This window comes from Lactuca serriola, chromosome 4, assembly GCF_051521515.1.
Source record: "Lactuca serriola cultivar US96UC23 chromosome 4, Lser_US96UC23_V15, whole genome shotgun sequence".
Classification (NCBI taxonomy): Eukaryota; Viridiplantae; Streptophyta; class Magnoliopsida; order Asterales; family Asteraceae; genus Lactuca; species Lactuca serriola.
The window spans coordinates 229399874-229418753 of NC_136411.1; the positions used below are offsets into that span (position 1 = coordinate 229399874).

The following is an 18880-nucleotide window of genomic DNA, read 5'->3' on the forward strand; positions in this document are numbered from 1 at the left end:
TTATTGACAACGAGCTCGTCGACATTTCCGATGTTAACCTGGACACAATCCTAAATTGGAATTGGTTCATCATTCATTAAGTCAAAATGAAGTTAACATGTGATATTTCTCATTGAGGCATTTCATCGAACATGTTGAGTGTAAACAAATATCTATATTTTTCAATAACACATGTGTCTATTTTTATACCTACAATCAACACAATGATTCAACTCTTTTTGAAAACATATTGATTAAACTGGTTCAACTTAACAATTAGGCAAAAACAATTCATAAAGGTAAAACAAAGGCCAGCAGTCAACAATAGAAACAAATGATACCTAAATTTTGATCGACAAGGGATCATCTTCTTCGTTCAAGTCTTCAATCCACAGTGGAGGCTGAGATGAAGTCGGTGATTACAGTGTACTCTGGGGAATGAATTGATGGAGGATAACACGATTCAAAATTATAGCATCTTCACTGGAGTTTTTTTCTATGAAGAACGTGAGATCAAGGAGTTCAGCAACAATGAAACTTCGATCGTTGGGGGATTTCATATTTCATGTAGATTGATGATCAATGATGATAGTTTGATCGATTGGGATCTGGAAATCGACGATAAATGTGGTTCGTCATTTATCTTCATCGTATTCGTGTGAGTAGAAGCAATTTCAGAATCGAAAGAATGGAATTAGATGAAGGATTGAAGACAATTCAACAAAGGTGAGTCGTCGGAGGATGGATCGTAGGTTTGAGCGAGAGAGGAAAATTGGGGGGGGGGGGGGGGGGGGGAGAGAGAGATGAAAATTTATTTTATCAGATATTAGATTTAAGAAATCATTTAATTGTATTTTTATTTCTATAATACCCCTGAATGAATTAATTAAGATACCCCTCCTTTTTTATCTACTTATTTACAAAAACGTCACTTTGCATCTCGACCCTTCTCTTTTTTGATCCAACGTTCCACCTTTAGTTCTCGGGTTCTCGGGAAACTTTGAGTTCTCAAATGATCCTTCCCTTATCTCTCTCTCTCTCTCTCTCTCTCTCTCTCTCTCTCTATATATATATATATATATATATATATATATATATATATATATATATATATTACATTTATAAGATAGAGATAATGATCAGATCCTATCTGATTGGATCTAATCTATACAACATTTGAAAACGTAGTAATCTATCTAATACCTGTTTTACATGTAGTTTTGCCATTCTTTTAGTGGTGTAGTTTTGGTTTAAAACTGCACAATGAAAGTGAAGCATTTGTATTAAAATTTTAGCATTAAGCTATTTACCCAACACGCATTAGCAATCAATTTAGGTGAAATCATAGTCTTGGTCCAGATACACAATCATAACACATACTCTTGGCTATTTTGATTCAACATTTAAAAAAAATAAAAAATAGTCTTAAACATCTATAACAATAAACAAGAATCTTAAACATCCATAATAACATAACAGAATTTCAACACATAATTATAGGGGTTTGTTTCAGTTTTTAAGAGTCGTTTCTAGAGTAAAGCAACATTGCACCGACTTTGATTTTTGTCAAATTAAAAACTTCACCGTTGATTTTTGTATCAGTCTCGTTTTGTTGCGATTTTTTTATCTGTTTAGTTTCTTCTTATCATTATCTTACCAGATGGAGTGGTCGTCTTTTCGTAATTTATTATTAATTTCTGAATCCCATAGTTAATTGATAACTCATGAAACAGAGTCAAAATTTAGCTAACAACGAGAGTTTTATTAATTTCGAAGAATTTGTTAATTAGCGAACAGTTAACTGGTTAACCACTTAACAAAAATAAAAAAGCCAGTTAAGTGGTTTTTTCAGTTGGTGAATCATGTTTACCGGTGGTTAAGCTACTATTGATCTATGATGTAAAAAAGTTACGTATGAAAATATAATAATAACGTAAAGTTTGGAGGTTCAGAAAAATATAACAAAACACAGGTGACAACAACCTTTACAAAAATCAGCTCAATAGTTCTCAGCAACAGGTCTAGAAGGAAAAAGCCTTTGTACAAAAGTCAAAAAAGACCAGATGCAAACCACCGCAAGAACTTCAAAAGTCACTATCATTGCCGCCAATGCACCGCCCTTCTCCATCAATTCCGGCGACTTTGGTAGGCCCCTCATCGTGAACATCAACTTCTCAATGAAATGCATAGCTTTGTTCAACTGGTACAGCCTATAAACCTGCCCAAAACCATTCAAATAATTACAAAACTTGCCCCCCATTTCTGTACATAACAATGTTGTACTGTTTTTGACATACATCGGACCGGGACCGATATCAATGAAACAAAAATTACAAATTTTTTTCCTATCCATAAACGCGGTACAAGGTGTGATGGGGACTCACTCTTGATCTCTCGTCTCTGCAAAAAGACGAAAATGCCCTCCTTATCTTCATCATCGAAAATAGCCCTAGAAAGCTTGTCCAGTCTCGTCCCATGTAAGAATGCAGCCGCAGGCTGCATTTGTTACACAGGACAGGACGGGCCAAGACAAGCTTTCAAGGCCTACTTTCGATGATGAAGATGAGGACATTTACGTCTTTTTGCATGGACGAGAGATCGAGAGTGAGTTCCCGTCACACCTTGTACTGCCTTTATGGGTAGGACAAAAATTTGTAATTTTTGTGTCATTTGCATCGGCCGAGTCTGATGCATGTCAAACACAGTACAACATTCTAAGTAACAAAGAGGGTGTAACCGTCTTAAGTAAATCAAAATCTATAAACATTTGAAAACTACAAACCTCGAACACAATAGGGACGAGAGGCCAACACGACGATTGACGTTTTTCAAGAACTTTTTCGAATATAAATTGGACAAAACATCCGACTAAGTAAGGAGTGACAGAAACCACTCCAGCCAAACCAAGTAAAGGCCAAGTGACAAATGCAGCAAATAGAGGTGCGATAACTTTAAACCCCATCACAAAAAAAGCCGATGATAAGTATCCTCTAAATCCCGTTATTAAGCTCCATCTCTTCATGCTATATTGCAAATAGGGTTTTTGTACTTTGTCAGTAACAAGGAGAAACGTTGCTAAACCAATGTAAAACATGATTTCTGAAGCAGCTGTGAACACAATCTCTGAATGAAAAAAAAAAAAAAAAAAACAATTGGTGAAAATTGTTAAGTTCTTTTTACTAAAACCACTAAGCTAGAATAAACAAAAATATATAAAACACTAAAATTGATGCATTGCAATATGATACCTGTTAGAACCACATCTTTAAGAAGCTCCTCACTGAATAAGCCGAAAAATTGTGGGATCAAAATGGATGAGATCAAAGCTATAGGGCCCACAACCCAAAGCAAAGACCGATTTTCTTTGAATGGTGTTGACACCAATTTGCCTTCTTCAATCAATTGGTGAGTCAACCCAATGAATGAAACAGATCCTGATTTACCTCTGAATGGTTCGACTCCATTGATATCACTAACATTTTGATCTGTGACCTTTAATTTTGCATCATTAATTGCACACATGAGATACCCTCCTCTACTTGAGGGCTCTTTGGTCTTTCTCCTCTTTGAATCACCCACAAAAAAGACTACACAAAATTCTAGTTAGTGTTTCATCATTTTCTCAAATACTTAGATTGATGCAGTTATCAGAGTTTCTCAAATTCTACAGAATTCAAATGGAGTTCGTAAATTAGAAAGGAGTGAGGATTTGGTTCATTGTCTATATGCAGTTTCTTGCGTTTTCTTCCGTTTCAAATAAACTGCATATTTTCTTGTTAAAGAAAGGGATTTATGATTCTATTATCAAAATTAGAATGAAGAATCAAATACCATTTGGCGCCCTTTGGATCCGAAACGAAGCTTTGTTCCATACTGAAGATGAACGAGAAATCTACATAGACATAATGCGAGAGTCAAAATTGTAAAATTAAACAAATTGTAATAACTAGAATTCAAATTTTGAATGATTTACACTGCGGATGGAGAAGGGTCGACGGTTTGACGGCGGAGCTACGGTGGAAGGAAGGTTGTGAAGACTAGTTGTAAAGGCCGTCATTTGTGCGCTCATTGCTGCTTTTGAGCATAGAGGTTTTAGCATCAAGCTTGGAATTTGATTGAGCCCAAAAACCCTAAACCCCTTGTTTGATTGCTTTCGAATTTCGATATGGTTGAAATTGAAATTTTGGAAATTTGAAGAACTGTGAAAGAATATTTGGGCTTTGTACAAGGTTTTCTTTTCTGTATAGGCCTTCCTAAACCTAGTAGGTTTGTTTGGGCAAAATTATTGGATCTTAGACCATGGGCCATTGGTTTTGATACCGCTTGTGAGCAAACCGTTTTTTTATAACCGAACCGGTTCGGTTCGGTTCCGATTCTTGAATACTAAAACCGGTTTAAATTGGTTCCATTATTATTAAAGTCGAACCTATCTAAACTGGTTACATCAGTTCTAAACCGGTTTGATCGGTTTGACTACCGGTTCTAAACCGGTTCATGGTTATTAAACCGATTCTAAACTGATTTCAATGTCTAAAATCTCACGGATTCAAACCGACGATTCTGTTCTTGCATCGGTTCGGTTCATAGTGGACCGGTTTACCGATTCGGATCCTGAACCGGTTTTTTTGTGCAAGCCTAGTGTTGCATTGCGATTTGAATGTTGAGTAGGATGTTTATGAGTTTATGGCGGTATTAAAATATAATATTAAAATAATTATAATTTGTGTGTATTAAACAAATTATTATAGAGGTAACTAATAAAAGGGATCTAAAAAGTGTGAGGAATACTCATAGAAGGTATCTAAAATGTTCCCGGGAAGGAATCTATATAAGTCGTCATGTCAAAGGTTGCTTTTTTATTTTTTGTATATTTAGACTTAGGTAGTGTTTTTTTTTTGTCTGCAGATCTGCGTGACCTCTTCTGTCTACGCCGCACAGACCACGCGCAGACATTAGCCTTCACAGACTGTTTGTTTTTTTGAAGACTGCAGACCTAAAAATGTATGCGCGCCCTCTTCTTGGCGCAGACATGGACCAGAGTCTTCTAACATCTTCAGATATCTTCTAGCCTAAAAAAACATATATATCTTTATTTTTTTCAAGTTTTTTTTTTTATTTTTTTTAAATTTATATTTTTTCCAACTTTATTAATGATGAACAATTTGAAAAAAAAATTACAAAACTTAAAAAAACGTTCTACGATACAAACATTATATTTTTGACAAATTTATAAATAAAAATTTATTATAATAATAGTCATTGAAGTTGTTTATATAAATATGACAAAAAAATCATAATATATTCTTATATTTTTTTGTCAAATTTTGTAAAACATTATTTAATACAATATCGTCAATTTCTCGAGAAAATATTTATTGTACTTTTTAATGGATTTAATTGAAAAAATCAAATTTTATTTGCATCCATTTATGTATCAAATTTTTTGATCACTAATTATAATGTTTACTTATAACTTTGCAACCAAAGTTGTTGGTTTTTATAAAATATATACGTTAATTTATATCATTTTTATTTTTATTTTTTATACAATAATACATAAAAGTTGATATAGATTCGTTGATTATTTATAACAAAGTCATAAAAATATTAAAAAATCACTTTGAAGTTTAAAAAAATCAGTTTATTTAGATTTCAGTTTATTTTAATAGCCCGCAGATGTTAAAAAAACAAACAATCTTCTTTTTTCAGACTGCAGACGTTTGGTCCACATCTTCTACTGAAGAGGTCTACAGATGTGGTCCGCAAACTGCAGACATTTTGCCTCAGAAAAAACAAACAACACCTTAGTTTAGGGTGCTTAATACACCTACCAAAGTTACATATTAAGCCGTTCAAGCATCTCTTGCAGAAGGCATGGGGTACTCGATATTTTCAAGTCCGGTCATGAGATTCCTAAGATCCTATGCAATTTAGTAAGAATATGCCCTAAAGCATATGTAATGGTCATAATACAAACCTCATTTACTAAGCCTTGTTTGCCTATATCGTAAATCAAGTTGTGTAAGATAAGAGAGTAATGTATCATGGTATAGTCATAGTCAAATCCACAAAGTTGTATGATGTCCAATCTAATATTCATATATACTTAGATTCACAAGAGTAACACAATAAAAAAAACAATAAAATTCATGAAGTTGTGAAAATTTATGCTCAAAATAATATGGAATATATTGATTATTGTCTATCTTTGGGGTTCATCTTTGGCATTCTCTTTAAAGCATCAAGAATCTTAAGAAAAATCTTAAGAAACATCTATTTGTCCAGATCTAACTTATCCTGAATTTTAGATACTTTATCATTAGAATCTAACCAACTAACGTCAATTACATGTTCTTGTTCCAACATCTTCCTTACACTTTACACTTCGATCGATGCTCGGTGAAATACTAAGTGAAACACAAATCCGTTGTTAGGCGGAATGCTCTCTTGTCAAAATAGAGTTGGTAATCACCTAACATATATAATAACACATCCACAACGGACCGTTGATTGACCAATGTCTCTTTGTAAGAACAAGTAATGACATAATAAAGGGTGGTCTTTTACACCTACATGTACATCAACCCACCAACCAAAAAACGACGTCGTGAAAAGCATTTTGGAAAATATTGTAGCATAGCCATAAGGTCACGAACCATGGTTTGCAATTTGAAGTGAGCATTGCATCGTATACACAATCATACTGGAAAATTTTAAAATATTAGCATCATGTTCCATACATGATCTTATGTTCTAGACATAAAATTCCTATTTATGATATATTCTCTATGTTTTGGACATTTGGATATGATTCTGGACTAGTTCTAAGGGTTCTTAATATATATCTAGCAAAAAAAAAATGGCAAACAACTACATCAATGAAATTCATATAAAAAAATATATTACATTCCATACTAGTTTAAATCGCTAATATGATCAAAAGAAATGATGTAACATCCCATTTGAAATTAAATAAATAATAAACTCTAAAACCCCGAGATGTAATTTTTGTTATTATTTTATATTATTGTAGCCAAAATCAAGGTTTCGGGGAGCCAAATGTTATAATTTGGATTTTCGGGCATTAAAGTGTATTTCAGGGATTTATTTTATAAAGATTTTCAAAAGTCAGGTGGTGTTTGATAATTATTGGACTTAGATTGAAAGGATTTTGGAATGTTGAGTGTTAAATGGTAACTTCTGGGACTTGAATTGTTATGAATCTTGGATGTTTGGGGCTACTTAGTAAATTGTAGCCTTAATTTGAAAAAGATCTCATGGGGAGGGACCAAATGTGTAAAGTGTACATAAGTTTGAATGGAGCGGGACTTAAACCCCATTCCTCCTTTCCATCCCGTTGCAACACCCTAACCCTAAACCTAATGCATCCTCAGTCGCGACTACCTTCGAACACCATCATCCGCCGCTACTTTGTCGATGAACGCCACCACCGCATCTCTGCTACCGGAAATGACGGGAACAACTGGGATGACCGCTAAAGGCCGACGACTGAGCTGAGTTTGTTGCTGCGTGGGTCGTGAATGACCGGAAAACTTCTGGTAAGTCCATCTATGATCTCCCTCTATCCTCTCCTCCGCTCTTCTCGGTGGTTTGACGTCGGTAATGTAGGTAGTTACCGTCAGTGGCCCTATGGTCGCCGTTTCCGCTTGTTCCAACGTCCTCAGCCGCCTAGTAGGTGGTTGGGAGCTGTGGTCTCGTGTCTTGAATATATAAGTGATGATATTAGAACAGTGAACGGGTTGTGAGTGCTCGTTTGGCTAGAAAACCCGAAAAAAACCATCATGGCTGCCAACCATGGTGGTTGTCGCCATGTTGCCTTCTTCTACCTCCACCAGCCACACTAAAGAGGTGGCTGTGTGCTTGAAAATTAGTGTGTATGAACGTATTTCATAAGTTTAATGTTATATGGTTTTCTCTTGGCCAGGAAACCGAATGAAACTCATCACCACCACCTGTTGCCGCCGTTCCTCCACTGCTACCCACCATCTCCAGTGGTTGTGGGCTTTTGGGTGCATTTGGATTGATGTTTGGAGGGATTTTGAGTGTTGATTGGGCCTAGGATTATAACAACCACCACCGTGAAGTGGTCGTTGCCGCCATGAACCACCACCAACCACCACTGCCCGAGGTGGTAGTAGGTGGTACCCGACTTGTTACACTTTAATTAATGTAAAAATTTAACTATTAGATTAATTGATTTGTGATTTGGTTGGGAAACCCTATTTAGGGTTTAGAAAACCCTAATTTTGGGAATGTAAGTTTTCGATTTATCGGGACCCACGTTGGACCGTTGGATTTTGAATTTTGAATTACGCGCGATTACTTTGTATGTTTAGTCTAGTGGAGTAATGGACTTAATGGATTAAGTCATTAATCGGTTAAGTAAGAACATTGAACCCTAATCGTCATTTTATGTGAAAAACCCTAATTAGGTTTGGGTTCTTGTTGGGCCATTTCTTGGACTAACTTGTTGTGGGCCTTCGTGGGCCAAATGGGGAACATGTTTATGGATTAAGGAAATTGTTGGGCTTTAGAATAAGGCCCATTGGAGAGGCTTAGGCCCAATTTGGAAAATTAGGCCATAGGTGGGCAATAATTAGGCCTTAATGATTATGAGATATTGGACCATTGGAATGCTAAGTGTTTGGAATAGAATAATGGTTGGGCCATAAGATAAGTCCATGTAGAGGTTTGGGCCCACTTTGGAAAATTAGGCCATATGTTAGGCCTTGGTTCATTGATTGGTTTTTAGGCTTTCAGAGTGTGTGTTTGGACCTTGTTTTGGACCAAGTTAGTTTAAGGGTAAAATAGTCTTTTCACCCTAAACATGGATTTATGTTTATGTATTGGAACCCAATTATTAATTGGGTATTGTTTTGATGTTGACAGTTCGGGAATTTGTCATCCAACAGCTAGAGTTTTACCCACGGGACTTCAGCAGTGCGAGGTGAGTCTCCGCACCATACCAATGGGTCGAAGGCACCAACGCCGGTCCATTTTGTGATATGTGGTACACTAGTTGATGTAGTGATATTTGGTATACTAGTTGGTTATATGCTATGTGTTATGCTAGTTGTTTATGTGATATTTTCATGAAAGACCATAGGGGGAGCCCATGGCACTTGAATGTAAGACCATGTGGGGGAGCCCATGTCTTTTCAGGTAAAGACCATGGGGGACCCCATGGCACTTGAATGTAAGAACATTTGGGGGGGGGTGGATTTTCATGTAAAGACCATGGGGGAGCCCATGACACATAGATGTCAGACCATGTGGGGGAGCCCACAACATCCTGGAGTAAGACCTTGGGGGTAGCCCATGGCATCCTTATATGTTTATATGCTTGGCTTGTGTATGCTAGTTGATTATGTGACATATGGTACGTTAGTTGTTTATAAGATATGTGATATGCTAGTTGTCTTTGTGATATTTGCATGGAAGAGCCCGTGGCAGTTAGATATCAGACCATGTGGGGGAGCGCATGACATTCCATATATGTTGTATGCATGGCTTGTATGGTTGATATGATTTATGTGATTATGTGGATTGTGTGGGGTATGTTATGGGGAACTCACTAAGCTTCGTGCTTATAGTTTTGTTTATGGTTTTAGGTATCATTGGTTTCTAAAGGAAGGACCCGGCTTGATCGCAGCGCACACACCCGTGTTTCCATAATATATGATTTTTGGACGAACTCTGATAAATGTTTTTAATTAACCATGTTTTTTGAATGCTTGGATTTAGAAGATATATGTGTTTTGACTATAATAAAAATAAAATTTTTACCCTTGATTTTTGGTTCGTTTCAAATGAGAAAGCGCTCAATTCGGAATTTTCTATACAAAACTCCCATTTAACACATGGCATAAACATTTTTGCATAAATCCGTAAAATCCAAAATATATCTTAATTTTTCGAATTCGTTCACGAACCGCCTTTGACGAATTTTCAAAAATATGGGTAGAAACTGTCAATTTCGAAATCTGCAGTGACCCTGTGCACCCAAAATAGTCTCAGATGTGAAACTTTACCCCAATTGCGAAACTGCGCATAAAATGTTAATTCACGTTAGATGTAGGGAGATGTTACAAATATATTCTCATTTCTCAGAATTTTTAGCCCAATGTCGAAACTGGGTAAATTGTGCCATTTTCGTATAAACTGTAGGGATTTGAAATTAAAATTCAGCTTTTAACATCATTATTGCTCCCATGTCGAAACTGAGTGAAAAATATCAATTCGTTGAAAGTTGAGGTATTCGAATAGACACTTTATGTTTCTTCTTCTATGTATTCGCTATCAAGTTACGTTGTATCGACTTCTCTATCAAACAACGCTCGACCATATCGAAGGTCATTCGACATCCAAACCAAATTCACCAATAAAAAAGGTACCTTCGACATCTTAAACCAAATCATAGAGAAGTCTTTAAACCCAAAACATTCGTTCTCAGATGCGATCTCAATTCACAAATCAAACTTGCCATTCATATATCGAAATCCCTATCTATACATCGAAGTGGCCCGGAGCATTCGACATTAAACTCCATCTGTTTCAAACTTTAATTGTAATTCCAAGACCCATTTGTGAACCTGTCATCACAACTCGTTCTAATTAAAATTTTCCATAGACCTTGATGTCGGATTCAATTCTCCTCTTTTTCTCCTTCGTTATCCAAACAATAGTAAAGAGCACACATCATCAGTTGATTGTGAGAATGACTATCCAATTTCGAAACCAACAATTATGATTCAAAACAAATACAAGTCACGAGACATAGTCAATTGCAAGTCCTTCGTTGTCAAAACTTCAGCATACGATCTGATCTCAACCATTCGACTGGTTGACAACCCAAAATCGATAATCAAACCGATAACTCGTAACAAACTCGAACATCGAATATCATGCAGCCTCCAATCAAAACTCCCTGATTTCAAAATCAATTAGAAAGCATCTGATTTCCAAAATGTATTTAGGTATTGAACAAAAACCATGTTGTAGCCTTCGACATCAGGAAGCAATTCCAAACCAATTAGACCTTCGATGTCCAAATTAACTCCTTTGAATATCAAATCTCCATCATTCGACATCAACATTTGTAGCATCAATAAAAATCATGCCAAAATTAAACTTTTTAAAACATTTTCAAAACCAATGATTATTACAAAACATGTTTCCACAATAGTATAATGTCAGAGTATCCCATAATCAATCATAAAAATCATGAAATATGAGGAGCTGTACGATCACGCCTTCGCCTTCCCGCGATCATCAGAGGTACCTGAAACAATAATCGATAAATGTAAGCTCGAAGGCTTAGTGAGTTACCCCCAAAATACCAACTCCATAAAACATATAAATAACATATAATCAAAAACATGCATAATGAGCCTTCAGCCTGACTCGACCGCCTCGCAGTCCTTTAGCCTATCTGGACCGCTCTCCGAGTGTTCGACACATCTGGATCGCCTCGAAGGGCCTACAACCTATCCGGAACGCTCGTCGGGCCTTCAGCCTGACTGAATACCTTTGCAGGACCTTTAGTTTATACAGACCGCCCTGGGTATGTTGGCCTTCAATACAAAGCAGGACCGCCTCGACCCAACCCTCAATCAAACGAACATTTGCACATAAATATCATATGCTAGCATATATAACAGTCAAACCGATCTAACAGATCACTAATCATAGCAACATCCTATAACTAGGATACAGACCTAACCGATCACTAACATAGCATCAACCTATATACCAGGATACTGACCTAACCAGGTCACTAAGAATATCACCATCCGAACTACCAACATATGAATCAATAAGAATATCATGCAATAACCCAAACACAAATCCGTAAAGCGTTGGCATTGGTGCCTTTGACCCTATTAGTATAGTGAGGACAACCCACCTCTTAAGTAGTTCGGAAATGATAATATCAACCTCCTCTAAGTACAGCTCCAACACCAACAGCTACACCCATCAATGATCCAATTCCATAAATTCCCAAATTACCAAAATACCCCTAAAGTCAAACTTGTCAACCCTTGGTCAAAGGAAAAGTCAACAATCAAGGTCAATAGTCCATGTTGACACGAATCGTCGAGTGCAAATCACTGACTTGTCGATTTTCCAGACAACTCGTCACCTCCATATGTGTCCAATTATCGGGAAACCCTAACTGACTCGTCGAGTCGACATGACGACTCGTCGAGTTCATGCAGAAGCAGTAATGGGAAAAACCCTCCCCAACTCGTTGAATTGGATTATCCGACTCGCCGAGTTCATGTAATCCATCCCATGTCCAGGTGATTCTAAGCTACTCCAATGCTCCAAACAATAGATTTAGCCTCCTAGGGCACGTTTGTCACGTAAGGTTGCAAACTTTACGTGCATGCATGGCACCACTCATCAAAACCAATGTAGATAAGGAGTTCAATGGATGGAGAAAGGCATTATCTTGCTAAAGGTTGAAGCTTTATTACCATAAGAGCCAAGATGAGGCTAGACCTGAAGTTGAAACTTCAGATCATACCCAATACTCGAAATGAATCATCAATATTGCTAAAATGGCCCTAATATCAAACATGAATAGATCTAGTTAGAAGAAGGTCAAGGTAACAACTTGTTACCTTCAAAACGTTGCTAAGATGAAGTAGGACTCGGATCCACAACCTCTTTTTGTTCCAAGCTCTAGTACTTCAAGCTTTTCTCACCACAATCCACCTTCAAAGCTTAATATCACACAAAATGGAGAGTAAACAACGATTTAGGGTTTTTGGACTCAAAAGGGGGTTGTAAGGGAGGCTAAGGGGCATATGATCCTTTAAATAGGGTGAAAAACCCCAGAAGTTAGGGTTTCATCCTCCAGCTCCAACTCGTCAAGTCGTGTGCTCCGCCTTGTTGAGTTGGTTAATTAAAACACATGGCCAAATTCGTTCCTACTCGACGAGTCAGGGCATCCAACTTGTCGAGTCGACCTTTCAGAATGGAAATATAAGACTGTGAAGTTTATACCTGGGAGTCGGGGTGTTACAATTCTCCCCCACTTGAACTAGACTTCGTCCTCGAAGTCTGCTGCGGTGAACAACTCCGGATAATGCTCCCGCATCTCAGCCTCCGGCTCCCATGTCCACTCGAATCCTCTCCTGTGCTCCCATTGTACCTTTATTAGAGGTACTTCCTTGTTTCGCAGAACCTTTACCTTCCTCTCAAGAACGACTATCGACCTCTCTACGTAATTCAGGCACTCGTCGAATTGTATGTCATCCATGGACACCACCGCCTCCTCATCTAATACGCACTTTCGCAACTGTGACATGTGGAAAGTGTTGTGGATCTGTCTAAGCTCATCCGGTAACTCTAGTCTATATGCCACCTTGCCAACCCTGGTAATGATCCTATCTCGATGTATCGGGGTCCCAATTTTTCCCTCTTCCTGAAGCGGGTCACACTCTTCTAGGGAAAGACCTTCAGGAGTACCATGTCAATCACCTGAAACTCCAACTTAGATCGGCGCATGTCAGCATAACTCTTCTACCGACTCTATGCAGTCTGCAGCCACTGTCTGATCTGGTGAATCCTCTTGGTAGTCTGCAGGACTACATCGGTCCGTCCCATCACCCTGTGAACGATCTCACCCTAACAAACTGGGGTGTGACATCTCTGTCCATACAACAACTCATATGGTAGGGCACCAATACTGGAATGAAAGTTGTTGTTGTAGGAGAACTCGACGAGGGGAAGGCAGGAGTCCCATCTCCCACCGAAGTCAATAACGCAAGCTCTTAGCATATCCTCGAGAGTCTGTATGGTCCGCTCACTCTGGCCGTCGGTCTGCGGATGATAGGTTGTGCTGAAATGTAGACGCGTGCCTAGTTCCTCGTGGAACTTCTTCTAGAAACGGGAAGCGAACTGAACATCGTAGTCTAAAACAATAGAGACTGACACCCCATGGCGAGCAACAATCTCGCGGATATACACGTCAGCCAGTTTCTCAGCCGATGAACTCTCCCGTATTGCCAAAAAGTGGGCGCTCTTGGTCAATCGATCCACAATGTCCCTAATAGCATCGAATCACCTCACCGTCCTTAGAAGCTTAGTGATGAAATCTATCGTGATCTGTTCCCACTTCCACATGGGAATCTCCAAGGTATGTAGCTGACCATGCAGTCTCTGATGCTCGGCCTTGACTATCTGGCAGGTCAAGCACCTCTCAATATACCATGCGATCTCCCCCTTCATGCCTGGCCACCAATAACTTAAACACAAATATCGGTACATCTTGGTGGCCCTCGGGTGAATAGAGAAGCGAGACTTATGAGCCTCCTCCGAAACAATCTGTCTGAACCCAGACCCGACCATAGTGGGTCAATAATCCCCGGCTATCCTGCACAAACCGGGTGTTCTCACCCCTAATCTTCTCAAGTCTCCAGTTCTCCTGACGCATACCCTCTGCCTAAGCTTCCCTGGTCAAGATCACAAGTGGAGAATCCACTGATATCCTTATGCATGCCACTGGGGTAGAAGACGCAACTGATTTCCGGCTCAAAGCGTCCACAACCACGTTCGCTTTACCTGGGTGGTAAAGGATCTCATAGTCATAGTCCTTAACTACATCCAGCCACATACGTTGTCTCATGTCCAGGTTCGGCTGATCCATAATGTGTCTTAGGCTCTTGTGATCCGTGTATATGGTACAACCAACCCCGTAGAGATAGTGTATCCAAATCTTGAGAGCGAATACCACTACTCCCAACTCCAAATCATGAGTAGGGTATCTCGTCTCGTGTGGCTTTGGCTGCCTAGATGCATAGGCTATCACCAGTCCTCTCTGCATGAGGACCGCTCCTAGTCCCGTGATGGATGCATCACAGAACACCACAAAATCCTCGACTCCCTACAATAGAGTAAATATTGGATCCTCGCATAAATGCTGTCGAAGGGTCTCAAACACCCTCTGCTGCTCGGGGCCCCACCAGAAATCCACCCTCTTCCTTGTCAGACGAGTGAGGGGTACTGCGATCTTGGAGAAATCCTGTATGAATCTCCGATAATACCCTTCCAATCCCAGAAAGCTCCTGATATCCGAGGGAGATTTCGGAACCTCCCACTGCATAATCGCCTCGATTTTGGCTAGATCAACCAAAATCCCCTCCCGGTTAACGAGGTATCCAAGGAATTGAACCTCTCGTAGCCAAAACTCGCACTTCGATAACTTGGCATAAAGCCGTTCCCGCCTCAAAACTCTTAATAACTTCCGAAGGTGCTCCTCATGTTGCTCTCGAGTCTTGGAGTATACCAAGATATCGTCTATGAATACAATGACCGAGCGATCGAGCATCGGTCTGCAGACCCAGTTCATCAGGTCCATAAATACCTTAGGCGCGTTGGTGAGCCTAAACGGAATCACCACGAACTCGTAATGTTTGTAACGAGTCCGGAATGGTCTTCTCCATGTCCTCCTCCCTAACCCTGACCTGATGGTACCCGGTCCTTATGTCTATCTTGGAGAACCAAGATGCTCCAAGAAACTGATCAAAGAGATCATCTATCCTCGGGAGTAGATAACGGTTCTTCACCGTCAGCTTGTTCAACTCCCGGTAATCAATGCACATTTGGTGTGAACCATCCTTCTTCCTAACGAAGAGAATTGGTGCTCCCCTTGGAGAACTGCTCGGACGAATGAACTGCTTACCCAGCAGTTCCTGCAGTTGTTATGACAGCTCCTGCATCTTTGGTGGTGCCAATCAGTATGGCACCATGGCAATAGGGTCGGCACTTGGCACTAGGTCGATCCTAAACTCGGCCTGCCTCTTCGGAGACACTCCTGGTAACTCCTCCGGGAACACGTCAGTAAACTCCCTGACCATTGGAACCTCTGAAATTAAAATCTGATCTCTAACCCGCATATCCACCACATACGCTAGATAACCCACACACCCATGCTGAATGTACTACCGAGCACTGGCAGCTGAACAAAACCTTGATCCCAATCTAGTACCCTCGCCATAGACAATCAGTTCTCCCCCACTTGGGGTTCAAACCACCCCCCGCTGACTCTCACAGTCAATCATGGCACCAAAGCGACCGAGCCAATCCATGCCAACGATCACACGTACATCCCCCATAGGAATTAGAATCCGTGTTCGTTGGAGATTGATACTTGTAACAAACACTTTAGCTCTCCCACTGTCAACCCGAACTCCCTACTGAATGACTGAGAAACAAACGACCGACTCACCCCCGAGTCAAATAATATCAAACCAGGTAAGAAGTTCACTCAAAACATACCTACTCACAGGCACAAACATATAAGCATAAAACATATATAATGAGTAAGATAAGGGATAGAAACCTACCAGCAACCACGTCTGGTGCTGTCCTGGCCTCCTCTGTTGTGAGCTGGAAGGCGCGTCCCTGTGCCCTCGGGGGCTCCACTCTACCCTGCCTCCCATTGGTAATCCTCAGTGTAGCCGGCGTTGGAGCCTGTGCCGGCCTGGCAGCGAGTTACGAAAAGTTGGTCTTCACATGACTAACCTGATGGAAGTGGTAGCAGATACTCATATCCTGAACCGGGGCTACCTGGCAGCACTGCTTTGTGAAATGCACCTCCTTTCCGTATTTGCAGCACACACTGCTCTATCTACAAACCCCCGAATGGCCCTTCCCGCACTTATCACAAGTGCAACCCTGCTATCCCCCTGACCTGGAATCAACGATCTTAGACCACTTTGGTTCCGGCTGTGACTGTGTCGGGGACTGCCGCTGCTCCTTCAACTGTAGCTCAATCTTTAACTCATGCCGCCTAGCGGTCTCCTGTAACTTAAGCAAAGTGTCACACCGCTGAGTAGCCACAAACTGGTGGATATCATTCTTGAGCATGCTCAGATAATGTTTCATCTGATCTTGCTCAGAAGCAAACTTAGGGCAGAACATCACCCTCTCCATGAACATGCGGGTGATCTTCGTCACCATCTCACCATCCTATCTTAAATCCACAAAAATCCTGAGCTACTCGCTCCCGCTCGACCCGTGGAATGTAGCGATCTTGAAACATATCCCAAAGCTGCTACCAAGTAATTGCAGCAATCTGATCATCCGAATATGATCCAGTCATCAATCTTCATCAGTCCTTTGCCCAGACCTCAACGGGTTCATGGCACATCTGACCTTCTGGTCTGTAGGACATGAACACATGAAGAAACACCCTCCACATCATATAGACACCTCATGGCTTTGATGGGGTCCTGAGTCCCATAAAAATTAGGGGGATTCATGTTATTGAAGTCTTGATACTGAAAAGCCCGATTGGCTCCTACCCCTACCATCGTTACAGCCGTTGTGGCTGCTGCAGCAGCCGCCTCAGTGAGGGCTGCATAGCGATCATCGAAATTCTCCACCATGGCGGTCTTGATAGACCCAAACATCTCCGGTAACTGAGCTCGGAACATAACAGCCACCTCATTATGTAGGATCTCCCGGATCCTCGCTTCCTTCTCGTCGGGCCCCATCTGGCCGATAGTCTTGGGAACTAGGGGTGCCTCCTGTCTGCCGTCCCTTTATCCTGAACTGGATCCAGTCCTAGCTCGTCAAGTAACCACCATCCTAAAGAACATACTAGGAAGATATCAGATATTCCATATAATAATCCGAGAAACAACCCCCAACAAAACCCTAGGGGTTGTGACTTCCTTGCTACACGTATGGGTCCTGTGCTTTCAGTAGTACGAGCCCATACTACCTTCCACATTTGCCCATATTTGTCTCAAGTATCATCACAACACCTCAAAACTATACACAAGCATGGCATGCACTCAATCCTCAGTCTTAGAGGAATGCTAGATATCTCATATATGGCAGACTCATTCCAATAACCTATCCATGAAACTTCCACCAACCCTACAGCACTCATGTATGCTAACCATACATAACGTTGGACCTAATATACTTTCAAATACCCACAACCACATCAGGGGCTGCTTGTCCCTCATCTGGTGTTAGCTGGAAGGCTCCGCTCTTCGCTACTGGCGCCTCAGCCCGGCCCTGACGGCCATCTGTAATCCTCAAAGTGGTAGGAGCGGGTGCCACCACCTGCCCTACTGATGCTAGACTCGGACACTGGGACTTCTTTTGTCCCCTCTTATTGCAATGAAAGCAAATCAGATCAGATATTGTGGTGATGGTGGTAGTAGTTGTACAGTCCCTGCTAACATGTCCAGTTTGGCCGTACTTGAAGCAACCCGAAGTACCCGCCCTACATGGCCCCTCATATCCCCTGCCGCACTTGCCACAGCGGCCTCGGACCTGCTGGCCCTTCCCTCGAGAATCTGTCTTGGGCTTTTTTCCTGAACCCTCTACACCAGATACCGACTCTAGCTTCCTTTTCCTCTCCATCTGCAAATCAATCTCCCTCTCACGAGCCCTTGCAATCATATCCTCCAGTGTCTTGCAGCTGGAGCGGCTCACAAACTGGCGGATATCACTCCACAACATCTCATGATATCGGGCCTTTTTCATCTCCTCGTCCGCCACATACTGCAAAACGAGAAGGGCCATCTCCCAAAACTTGGCGGTAATCTCCGCCACTGTCTCTTTTGTCTGCTGGAGGTCCTAGAAATACCTCGCAAGCTACTGCACCTCAATAATAGGTGCGAACTCGACCCTAAAACCGGTCATGAAATCACCTCAGGTCATCGCATCCAACACAGTATCATCACCAATGGCTCTCCCAACCCCCTCCCACCAGTCATGTTCAATGTCCTTTAGAAGACTGACGTAAGCCTAACCTTGTCCCCCTAGGGACATCTGTTGGTGCGGAACGTGTTGGCGACATCTGCCAACCATCCGGTACTCGTAATGGGGTCCATCTCCCCATGATAGTTAG

General features: G+C 40.8%; 1 protein-coding gene across 1 annotated transcript; it reads right to left on the minus strand.

The window, feature by feature from the left end:
• Window positions 1-1879: 1879 nt before the first annotated feature.
• On the minus strand, window positions 1880-17507 carry LOC145099222 (tRNA-processing ribonuclease BN). The gene is made up of 6 exons (XM_079036814.1): window positions 17224-17507; window positions 3953-4178; window positions 3811-3871; window positions 3228-3566; window positions 2762-3102; window positions 1880-2197 (listed from the first exon to the last, which is right to left on the minus strand). Exons 1-6 carry the CDS (start codon window positions 17505-17507, stop codon window positions 1979-1981), a joined length of 1470 nt encoding a protein of 489 aa, XP_078892940.1. The 3' UTR covers window positions 1880-1978.
• Between the last annotated feature and the right edge of the window lie 1373 nt (window positions 17508-18880).